The sequence below is a fragment of the Sturnira hondurensis genome, unplaced genomic scaffold (assembly GCF_014824575.4).
Source record: "Sturnira hondurensis isolate 20B ecotype Veracruz unplaced genomic scaffold, ASM1482457v3 Scaffold0014384, whole genome shotgun sequence".
Taxonomy (NCBI): domain Eukaryota; kingdom Metazoa; phylum Chordata; class Mammalia; order Chiroptera; family Phyllostomidae; genus Sturnira; species Sturnira hondurensis.
Genome location: NW_028087015.1, coordinates 3,935,992 through 3,948,727, shown reverse-complemented (window position 1 = coordinate 3,948,727; position 12,736 = coordinate 3,935,992). Strand labels below are relative to the sequence as shown.

General features: G+C 36.0%; 1 protein-coding gene across 2 annotated transcripts in view; it reads left to right on the top strand.

The window, feature by feature from the left end:
• Nucleotides 1-12,736, top strand: part of RNF180 (ring finger protein 180) — a 157,247-nt gene that overhangs the window by 109,787 nt on the left and 34,724 nt on the right. For both annotated transcript variants that reach the window (XM_037062875.1, XM_037062874.1), the window contains one exon: nucleotides 3,051-3,276. In XM_037062875.1, coding sequence (XP_036918770.1) covers nucleotides 3,051-3,276 — 226 coding nt within the window. The remainder of the gene's footprint in view (nucleotides 1-3,050; nucleotides 3,277-12,736) is intronic.

Here is a 12,736-nt window from a genome sequence, read left to right as displayed (position 1 = left end):
GCACTGAGTATGTAGCAAGAAAGAGGTCCTGGCCTACTTAGGAAACGCTACCGAAGGTTGGGGAAGGTGGGTCAGAAGAGCGTCCTGGACTTGGCTGTGCAGCGATTGTTAGTGACTTGTGCAAGACCAGTTTCAGCGGAATGTTGAGAGCAGAAGCCCGATTAGAGTAAGTAGATAGGAGGTGAGAAAGCAGAAATCACATGGGCTGTGATCAGGTCTCTTGTGAAGTTTTGTCATGAAAGAGAATTGAGGGATATAGTGTGAACTGAAGAGGTTTGAGGGATTTTTGTTTTTGTTTCTGTTTTGATGAGAAAGATATTAGAGTATGTCATGTATATTAATAGGAATTAATAAGGTTGGGACAAAATATTCATTCAAATATAAACAGAATTCTACCAAGATAATTTTTGAAATTTTTTTAATAAATGGAGAGAGAAGCTAAGGTCATGTATTTTAAAACTATATTTTTAAGTATTTTTTAAGTTATTCAGTTGATTATTAAACATATCTATTGAGGAAAATGTGCATACCAAAATATTCACCAACATTTGGCCCTGGCTGGCATAGATCAGTGGATTGAGCGCGGGCCTGCGAACCAGATGATTGCGGTTCGATTCCCAGTCAGGGCACATGCCTGGGTTGCAAACTGGTTCCTTGCAGGGTAACTACCAGCAGGGGATGCACAAAAAGGCAACCATACATTGATGTTTCTCTCCCTCTCTCCTTCCCCTCTAAAAATAAATAAATAAATAAAATCTTAAAAAAAAAAACACAAAATATTCACCAACATTTGAAGTGTACAATTCAGTGATTTTTAGTAATGTTATAGAGTTATTCAGCCATCCTCACAATTTTAGAATGTTTGCATTAACTCTAAAAAGATTCCTTTGCCTATTTGAATGGTCTTGGCATCCTCAAGGGAAGTCAGTGGAACATAAATACAAGGATTTCTTTCCGGACTCTCAGTTCCATTTCTTTGACGTGTGTATGTCGGTCCTCGGGCCCGTAGCATGTAGTCTTTTTTATTATAAAACTTTGGCGTATGTTTAAAATCAGAATGTATGAGTTCTCCAACTTTGTTCTTAATTTTCAAGGTTGCTTTGGTTACTTCAGGTCTATTTTTAAAGATTTCTAACTCTTCCTACATTTATCTACAAATTCAATGTAGTTTCAATAAAAATTCTGACTTTTAAAAAAAGAACTTGATAAGGTAACTCTAAATTTTATATGGTCATGGAAAAGGCCAAGAATAGCAAAGACACCCTCAAAGAATAACAATAATATGAAAGAAGGAACTTTATCAGATATTGAGGCTTATTATTAAGCTCAGTAAGAGATTCTTATTATGGCATAGGAATAGACAGTAAGCCAATAGAATAAAATAAAGCCTTACAAGCTGACCCCTGCATGTTTGGCCTTTTCATTAGTAACATGGCACTTCGGAGCAAGGGAAGAAAAGAAAGTCATTGCAGTAATTGGGCTGTACCAGTTACATAAAGTATCAAAAGGAAATTTCCCCTAAAGCACAGCATACGTGATGAAAATCAATTGCTGGTAGAATACAGGGTTATGAAATATTATGAAGTGCAAAATAATGCTATTTTAATGACCTTGGGAAAGGGTAAGAGTTCTTAAATAAGCCACAGAAAGAGCTAACCATAAGGGAAAATGTTCTTCAAAACTAAGAACATTATTTCATCAAGAGACCCCATGAAATGAGTTAAAACGCAAACCCGAAAAAAAGGAAAAAGTATTTTTAACATATCTAACCCATAAAAAAATAACTATGGTAAAAATAAGTCTAAGTCTACAAGTCTATGACAAAAATTAGACAACCTGATTAAGAATAAATGGGCTAAAACTTTGACTATGTTCTTTATTGAAAGAAATTATCAAGTGGCAGAAAGAGATTGGCCAAGAGGAAGCAAAGCCATCTGGGTAAATCAAATAATAGTGTATCCAGTAGAAAGATTTTTCTGTATTTTCAAGGCTCTAGTGGCCTCATTTTCATAACTTTTATATTTTGTGAAACTTAACAAATATTCATTAAACCCAAGGCCCACTCAGGTGTCAATAATTGATCTCCATTTGTCCCAAACATCAAAGTGTCGATTCCTATGCCTCAGGAGATTGTATCCAGGATTGGTTAGGGGAGATGTTTCTCAAGTTTCTACTGAAAACTACAGGGCCCGTAAAGATGGAGAGGGCAAGGGGGGTGGGAGAGGAAAGAGGAGCCTGATGTTTATTGAATATTTACTATGTGCCAGGTACTGTGCTAAACACTTTCAGTACATTGCCTCACAACTTATTTACAGATGAGGAAATTGTGAGATTAATTAACAGGAATTCTGCTACCAGACCTTGTGCTCTTAACCTCTGAGCTACTTCTTTCATAACTGCCTCTTAATTGCCTCTCTCTAACTATCCCATGGGGGCAAGGGGTGAGGCATAAACAGATTTCCCAGATGCATGGCTGATCCCAGAATTACTGCAAGTTTCTTTGCCTTGTCTACTTACTGACATCCTTTAGGCTTTGGTCTTTTCTTGCCTTTGAGATCCAGGAAGGTGCAAAGGACAAAACAGAGAATGCTCCGTGCACAATATAAAGGTGAAGTATGATAGCCTCTTGTCTTCACTCTTCACCAAGTGTGGATGCCCATTTAAGGCTTCGTAACCTCGTGACAGTTTATTTTGCTGTGGTGGGAAGGGGATGGATGGGGAATCTGTCATCCTGGGACTGGTATACCTACCATTAACAAGTACTGGTGAAATAGAGATACAGGTATGCTTAATGTGTTAGGTATATTTTAGCATTTAGCATTATATATAAAGAGTAATTAAGATTTCTGAGTTTTTCCATGTATGTTATCAGTTTCTCCTCATTTTGTAAGGTAGTATTTCTATAAGTTAGAATATGTCATGTAGAATATTCTGTGATTTTCATAAATATTTTCATTCATTTAAACAAAATTATAAAGTCAGTCTCTCTTTATCAAGGAAACTAATCTCATACTGAACTAAGAACAATTGGTTTTGCTTATGTGTTGCAGACTTTGACCAATGATATGAGTACAGATGATGAAAATGAATATGTAGAAGAAAAGGAGAGCTATATCTGTGCAGTGTGTCTGGATGTCTACTTCAACCCATACATGTGCTACCCTTGCCACCACATCTTCTGTGAGCCCTGCTTACGGACTCTTGCCAAAGACAATCCTGCAAGCACTCCCTGCCCGTTGTGTCGGACAATTATTTCCAGAGTCTTTTTCCAGACAGGTAACTGTTGCCTTTTGTTAACATGATTGCCTGATTATTCTGACTACCTCTTTGTTACAGGTCTAAAGTTATTTCATAAATTATTATGGGAAAGTTATTGAAAATCATATACCACATAATTTGTTACTCTCTAGTTTATAAAACAATGCTTGCCCAGCTCAGAAATGTATTAAGATCATAAAACCATAGGTAAGAAAAGCTTCTCATATCTCTCACTCTTTGCTAAGGTGTTTTCTAAAAACATCGTAAGTAGTTGTTCAGTCTTTACTTGTACTTCTCCAGTATCAAGAATATTCCCTTAAAATTTAAAGCTGCCCTGTTGATTGTTTATTCCTCATATCTGCCTTCTACTGTTCATTCTTTGACCCTTGTTATTTTTTCTGGAGTCTCAGAGAATACATCTGTAAATATCGGAGGGAAACTATTATGCCTCCCCCACACTCCTAGTCTTCTCAACCTTCCTATTGTCCTTAAGGTCTTTCTTCTTGAGTGAGAAGGAAGTAAAACTGGAGCAAGGATTTGTTTATCTAATTATCATGCAAAGATGGACTATAACACAGTATTTAAAACATATTCATGAAGAGAAGAAAAGTTAATGAATGTGGAACATAAAGAACTGCTAAGAAAAAAGGAAGATGATAGAGGTGAACAGAGCTAGTATTTGTTGAGTAGACTGCAGTGTGCTGCATCTTAAGGGGGAAAACTTCTGTCTCCACACTGTCGCCTCAACCACAGAAAATCTAACGGGCACCAGAGTTTGTGGGAATATATCCAAAGGAACCCCAAACACTAATTCACAAGAATATAAGCACCCCTATGTTCATTGCAGCATTCTTTACAATGGCCAAGATTTGGAAGCAGCCCAAATGTCCATCAGTAGATGAGTGGATGAAACAACTAAAGTACGTTTACACAATGGAATGTGAAATGGCTGTAAGAAAGAAGAAATTTTTACTCTTTGCAACAGCATGAGTGGATCTAGAGAACATTATGCTAAGTGAAATAAGCCAGTCAGAGAAAGACAAATAGTATGTAATTTCACTCATATTTAGAATCTAGTGAACAAACTGAAGTAACCAGCAAAATAAAGACAGACTCATGGATAGAGAGCAGGCTGACAGCTCTGGGCATATTGGGCTGTGGAGGGTGAAGGGATTGAGCAAAAAAGAAAAAGGACTCATGGACATGGACAACAGGTATGGTTGATTGCAGGGGGAAGGGAGGATGGAGGTGGAAGAGGGTATAAGAGGTATAAAATTTTTTTAAAATGTAGTAAACTAAAGAAAACACATGGCACATTTATCTTGCCTAAAAGAAAATCCAAGGACCCACCTTAAAGGGAGAATAGAATTTCAAAGATAAGCTGCGAGTATCCTAACCCCAACAGCTGCATGAAGACTTGCAAATTTAGGCTCAAGATCAAATAATGAAGAGAAAGGCTCAAAATCAAATAATGAAGAGAAAGTAAAGATATGCCTCTTTGTTCTGCCTAATACATGCAGCCTGGAGCACAAAATCACTGAATTGACCTTAGACCTGGAAACAAAAGGACATGTCAAGCATAGTGACTCTACCCAGTAAAGAAATGTGGTCAGGGACGTCAAGCTGACATCAATCTCACCAGGCAGATTACTCTTCCTTCCGCTGTGAAGAACAACTAAGGGATGGAGAGAGGGAAGGAAGCAGTCCCATGAGAGGCCATGAGCTTACAGGAGGTTCCTCATTTCTGGCATATAGAGGGGAAAGGGGGTTCTTTTCTAATACCAGATCCCTTGCTGCGTTCTCTGGAGTGAAAAAAAGTAGAGGCACCCATGACACCTCTTTTTCAATAGATAGTTATCTCTATCTATGCAAGAGAGTGTTTACTAAGAGCCTATTTTAATAGGAAGCATCTGGACTGTGAACATAGCGATTTAGACAAATGTCCCTGCCTCACATGACCTAACTTAATAAGTGATAGTTATTTTACAATTTCTTTCCCTAACGTCTCAGAACAATAATGATTCAAGTGTCTCTTGATTTGTTTATCAAAACCATAATGCCATACTTTCCTTTATCTTTATTCTAAAGTAAATCATATTGGGAGTACATATTCCACTGGAATAAGTATTTCATTGTGTAATGTAATCTAGGGGCTGACAATAATAATGGGAATATCTACCGAGTTATTTGTACCCTACCTCAAAAGGATTTTGAGGTGTTTTAAAAGATAAAGTCAATGAAAAAGCAGGACAAGGGAGTTTATTCATTGAAATGGAATATAAAGACCAGGTGAGGGTGGATGGGCTGATAAATAAGCCATGTGGCCCCACATTGTAACTATAACTAGATGAAGTACTTGGTTTTAAATATTCTGGCTGCCTAAGGAAAAATAAAAGTGTACAATTAAATGATTTGTGAAAAGAAACAGCATTTTCTAAGAGTAAGCAAAGATTTTTCTGGCACTTTAAAAGGAATTTTTCACGTGATTTCTCCTGTAGGGTATATTGGAAAGTGGAGTAGGCAGTGCCCTCAAAAAATCCTCAACTGCATCATCAGGTTTCCTAGCATTGTGTTTCATGGTGTCGATAACATCCGAGGGAACATCAGAATATACAAACTAGGAAAAGCAAAATGTGGTCTTGTTTTCTTATAGAATAACTCTTAAAAGGGTGTAAGTGATATAATTCATTATAATGAAATCAGAACATACAGATAAAATTAACAGCTCAAAATCCTCCATAGTCCCACTATTTAAAGACCGCATTTAGTAGTATCAATTTAGTGTATTTTATACATACTTAATCATTTTTTACCAAAAAGATTATACTGTGTATAAGGTGTTTAACCCTCTTTGATTTACTTCAAATTTTTGTGATCATGTCATTTTCTGCTTAAGTTATCTACAGTCATGGCACATTTACTTGTTTATCGTTTATTTATTTGCTGATATATGTGAATGAATATTTGCACACATCTCTGAGTATTTCCTTGAGATGTATTCCCAGAAGTAGAATTGGCAGTTAAAGTCTATGCGTATTTGAAGGCTGTGTATATGTTGCAAAATTATGCTCCAAAATTATTGCAAGCAGCTGTATACAGGCCTTATTTTTTTCTGTACTCTGAGCTATCTCTTTTCCATTTTAAATCTCTTACCATGCTCTTTGCTGATTTTTCTTTTGGTCTCTTCATCTTTTTCTTGTTTATTAGCAAGAGAATTTTTGTAAGCAGTGTCAGCTTTTGTCCTATGTGCAAATCTTGTCCCTGTTTTATATTTTAATTGGGCTTATTGTATTTTATGAATGTTTAGAACTATTTTTATATAGTCTCATATAGCAACATTTTCTTTATTATTTTTAATTTCAAAGTTAGGTATGAAAAGGCCTTTTCCACCACAGAATTATATAAACATTCTCTTTGCTTATGTTTATTTTATGCTTTCATTTTGTTCTCATTTCCCCACATTTAACTCCAGTCCAGTTATTATGATGCATGGATTGGTTAGGAATAGAGTACCTTTCTTCCATTTCCTAAGACATCATCCCAATAATGTTTTCTCAACAATACATTTTTCCTATGCTGATTGAATTGCTTTTCTTTACAAAGTAATTATAATAGTTCAAAAATGTATGTGCATTTTTGAAAGTCATTCTGTTCCAGTCATATTTCTGTCTTGTTTTATAACATTACTTCATTCTTATAATTATTCTAGCTTGCATGTTTTAATAACTCACAAGTAAATTAAACTTATAAGTTATCTGAGGATAATTCACATTTCTAGTTGACACTGTTATAATATTGAGTAATTGTTACTGTGGTATAATAGCCTCTCAACAAATGTCTGTAATTTCCTCCTTAAGCACAATTTTTATTAGCTTTATTCTTTTGTTGTTGTATTCTTTAGTTGTATTCTTCTGGATTCAGATGTTTGATTGCTACTTTGAGAAAGTTATTTTTAAATCGTAGACGATTCTGTTATCCTTACGGACCCCTGGGAGTTACTAAGTAAATGAACCGATCAGCTCACGTGCATGGAGTCAGCATTCATTTGTGTGCAAACCAGGGAGCAGTGATGGTCACAGTGAGAAACGGGGAAAGCTTGTCATTTGCTAAAGGATCTCAAGATAGTTGGCCAATGAATAAGGGATTAGTTGTAATTTTTTCCATAGCATGTGCTTTAGCAAAATAAGGGTTTTAAACCTGAACTAGAACATTCATTAGTTATGTGATCTTGTTTAAATTACTTAGGGCTGTTGAACGCAATCTTTATAAAATACTTACCACTTAAAGTTGAGAAGTTGAAGTGGAAAAGGTTATGTAGAAGAAATGGTACAAGGCATTAATATTTATTTCTTAATGGAGGTCAAGATATACTGTTGAAAGTTAATAGAGAAACCAAAAAAATGTAGTAAGTGATATTAGTTGCTAAATACTATATATTACATCTTTTTTTTCTTCCTAACATAAACATGAGTTTTATTCAGGTATTCAACTCTCTCAACATAAATATCAAATTCTGAATAAAATTATTATATTAAGTATTACATATTAAAATGGATAAGATTTATGAATAACTTATCTAGCTAATAAAACAGAAACTCCTAAATATTAACATCGGTTAAGTATAAATTACATTCCATAATAAGTCAAATATTTTGAAACCTATAACTTGATTTTGATGAACTAAATATTTGTTTTGGTTTGTTTAGTCTCTGTGTTATATGCCTTTTTCATCAGTCTGTACATATTTAGCTGGATGATAGGACTTCTAAATTGAATTTTAACTTGGAACAATTTACTAGGAAATGGTATGAAAATTAGGTTCATTGTTATTTTCAGAGGCTACAGTGAGGTTGTCCCGGTTGTCCTCTCTTTTCCCGGCATGCAGACCTCCCTTAGGCCCCAAATCCCAAGGGGCGTGCAGTTAGCAGTGGTGGGAGACCTTGCAACCACTCCAGGGCACGAACCTGCCACAGGTGAAGAGCTAGGTCTACACTTATATTATCTGTATTACTTTGAGTCAAACCAGTCACGCTCTGTTGAATGCAAGCTGTAAAAGCAGACTCAAGTTTCCATCTAACTTGTGATGTTCCCTTATAGGTGAATTTCTGGGTCCTCACATGGGTTAAAAAAGAAAAGGAATTTCACTAGGAGATTGGGATTCTTTGCAAGTAGGACTTTCCTGCTCCTCTGACAGGCTTGCAAAGTAAGCATTGTCCTTGAAGCCTTGTAGGTAGTTTGTGGATTTTCACTGATAATGGTAAAGTGAGCTCAAATGCCAAATATATTAACCCTTCTCCATTCCTGTGTGACGGAAATATCTCATATGTCCTTGACACAGCATCCTAATTCAACTTTACTCTTGCTGCTGCCCAAGACTACGAAGAAAGCTGTTTAATATAAAAAAAATAGTAAAATCAACATATTCAAGGATAAGAGTGAGGTGAGACAATCTAAAAGTTTTTAAGATCATCCCACAAGAGATTACTAAACAGAAACCTTCTATGTTAAGAAATGAGGGTTTAGCATTAGCTGATAAAGATTATTTTCTTAGAAGTGTCCTTTTTTATCCAAGTGCCCACTGACCAAGACTGATTCCCGATCTTGTCTATTCCTTGCAAATGTACGTTATTGTAAATTAATCTCCTAGAACCAAATAATGCCTGTGAACAAGCATGCACAGCACCTGCTAAAATGAGGGAGAGCTGGATCTCCACTCCAAGTCCAGGCCCACACTGTGTGTGTACATTTGACCCTTGAGCAGCACAGGTTGGAACTGAGCAGGCCCACTTATACATGTATCTTTTAAAAATAAATATACAGTCAGCCCTCTGTATCCCCAGCTTTCACATCCACAGATTCAACCAACCATGGATCAAAAACAGTGTTGTTGACCCTTAGCTGGGAATCACAGATGCAAAAGGCCACTTGCATGCATCATTCCGTGTAGTTTTATATAAAGCTACTTGAGTATCCACAGATTTTGGTACCTGTAGGGGGTCCTAAAAACAATCCCCCGTAGATACCCAGAGAAAACTGTAGATACATTTGGGGGAAGTCAAAAGTTCCATGCAGATTTTTGACTACACAAGGGGCCATGACCCCCATATAGTTCAAGGGTCAACTGTAGTTCAGAAGTCTTGGAGAAAATAGTCTTTTTAAATTGTTATTATAACATGCTGCAAATTTCCTCTATGTCAGATTATTCTTGCAAATTGTATCATTAAGAAATAAAATGTTATATATCAAACAACACAGAATGAAGGGAATTGTGAGGGGAAAAGTTTTCATAAGAACAAGAAGTGACTTTAAATGGGCAAACAAGGCCTTCAATGATCTGAATGCGATGGCTGAAAACACACACCCTAGCATTTTCAATTGGAGTGTACCACTACTGGATTCGCCTAAGTGACTGTACCATATATTTATAATAACACTCTTACCGTATTTCCCCTCCCTAATAAAACTCTACGGCCTGAATTAATCCTATCATATCAGTTTACCTCATTTTATTTTTATTTATAAAAATAACTCTATGATTACCTTTTTATTAGGTAGGATGTAATGCAGGTACTTTACCTCTTTCACAATTTTAACTCCTGCACTGAGCAGGCTGCCATAAACTTTTGTTAACAGATACTTGCTTAATTATAATGAGCTGAAATATAAAACTACCAACATTTACTCGTGAAGCTGAAATCAGCGTTTGCCACCCCATTGGCAGTGCCTGTAGTCCAAAATTATCCCAGGTATGTGATTGTCTAATTTTATTGTTTGTGATGTAATACAGTGAAACTCATGGTAGGACCACCTATAATAATGAGAGTTATGTTCTGATGTAGCTGGTCATTGACGCCTATATTCCACCAAATCCAGAAGATGTGAATTCTTTTATTTTAACAACCATATACTATTTTTATGACAGTGTCACACAAAGATGCTGCTGTTTCCCCTGGTACTGCTACCACATTTAACTAAACGTATGATTCAGGTGGACTTTAGAATCTTTTTAGGACATTCAGGTTTTTGCCTTTTTCTAATACTCAACAATATGAATTATTGATTCTATCCAATACATTATAATATATATTATAATAAAAAGCACCTACATCCTAATGAGTAGGATTGGTGAAGGTGGGGATAAATGTGATTGTCACCTTTTATTTCAAGCCCTATTTCTTGGTCTGTCTTTAAATTTTTTTTAGTGCTTCTTCCAAATAATTCTGAGAAATATAGTATTGAATATTTTTTGGAGCCAAATCCTTCATTTTTAAGTTAAAAATGCCTCTAGATTAGAACAACACAGTTCTATAGCAAGAACAGCATCCTTGGGTAAGGTCTATGGAGTTTATACCAAAGTGAGAGAAAGTTTAACATATTTAAATAAATTAAAATAATTTTACAACAGTAAAGAATCTGAAATCATTTTATCCAGTGGTTGTCAAATCTGACACTGCATCAGAATGACCCAAGGAGCTTGTATTGTAGAAAGCAGAGACTCCTAAGTCACATCTATAGAAATTCTACTTCAGTATATCTGGGCAAGGGCCCAGAATTTGTGTTTTTATGATTTGATCCATAGCCAGGCTGCAGACAGGCATTTTGGAATCACTGGTCTAGTATAATGCCTTGCAGACAAGAATTACATTTAGTTCATTTTTATATTCCTAGCTGGGCCAGCAAAGTGCCAAGCACATAACAGGTACAAAATAAATGTTTGCAGAAGATTGGGCCAAAAGCAAATACAAAGAGAAATTCTACAACTTGTGAAGATTCTGCAGTTAAGAGGCATTAGAACCCAGTTCTTATTTGGCACAGCAATGGTGGGCAGAGGGCTTCTGGATCCTCTTTTTCTGCAAAGGTTCTTCAGATTAAATATAGTAAAAGCTTCCAAAATCGCTGGTCTCATAAGTGTGTGTTATGGACACAGGTGTATAAGTTCAACAAAATGTAGGTGCAACTGCCATCTCACTTTGTACGTTGTAGCAATTTCTCTGACAATAATTTTGTTAGGTATTATATATATGAATGAGCCGTTTCCTGGTTTGGTACACTAATCATATGGGTTTGTTAAATTTTGGTTAAAAATGCGTTGTGTAATTAGTTTCTTGAAACCAGGGAACAGAAATATCACAGACATCATTATTACTTTACTTCTCTCATCTACCCTCTAGAAAAAGTTTGGTTTGTGGAAAGTTATCATAACCACAGTTACTGGATGACTCTGAAAGGAATGGCCTTTTGATCAGGTGTAGTAGATAGAATTCAGCTAACTTCCAAATCAGTCTTCAGTATAAACAAAGGGAGTGCAGTGGCATCCTCTGGTTGTTGCATCAGCATTTTAGAACATGGCTACAAGTTCTCTAGAAGGAGGAGGGGGTGAGGAAGAGGAGAATGAAATGGAGGGAATAAGAATCTTGGGAAGGGTCATCAAGGAACATGTATAAAGCACCCACGGACAAAGCCAAAGGGGAGTAGGATTAAGGGTGGGAGGTAGGGGTGGGTGGGGCTGGGGAGAGTAGTATGGAGAAAATGGAGACAAGTGTACTTGAAAAACAATAAAAAATTTTTGAGTTGCAAACTCTTCAACTTGGTTTATATTATCTCCCACATGAAATCTTTAATCACCCATCACACTTGTCTCATTTAAGGGCATTTAAAAAGTTGTAAGGCAGTTTGCCCAAGAGTTCATAATACCACTTATCTCAAGGGATTTTTACTTTGTCAGAAAATACCATGAGTTACAGTTCATTGCTATGGAAGGAGAAGTCCTGCAAGAAGATAGTTGTTACCGTAAGTGAGTATGTTATACCATATCTTGCCGTGTATAATGTACTCCTGTGTGTACTGCGCACCCACATTTTTGGCCCAGACTTTCAGGAAAAGCATCTTTCATTTTTATTTATTTATTTATTTATTTATTTATTTATTTATTTATATTTAGATCCTTGTTTTGTATTATGAAGGGATTTTAGCATTTATTTTTTGAACACATTATGGTACAAGAAATTTTATGTAACAAATACTTACGAAACACAAGAGATACAAAGTATTTCGGGTGTACTACCCACATATAATGCATATTCTTATTTTTCCCTCAAAATTTTGAGCAAACATGCACATTATACACAGCAAAATGAGGTAAGTCATTTCATAACTTCTCCCATTCCCTCATCAGTATGAATGACATTGATGAGTGCTTTGAACTGAGCCACAAAATGGTATCATATATTCTTATAACTAAAGTGGCTGTTCACAGGCAGTGGGCAAGGTGAAGTTTAACCCAACAGCAGTGCACTGCTGCAGAAAACACTGTGAGCATATCCACCTTGAGATGATTGAACTATTAAGCACATAAAAGGTAAACTTACTAGCCATAACAACCCCTAGCATACCTAATGAGTATACAAATTGTGGAGATACTTTTTCTCTAACTTGTGTGGTTGAATTACTAGGCCTTGGGTGTGGAATGGGGAAGGGA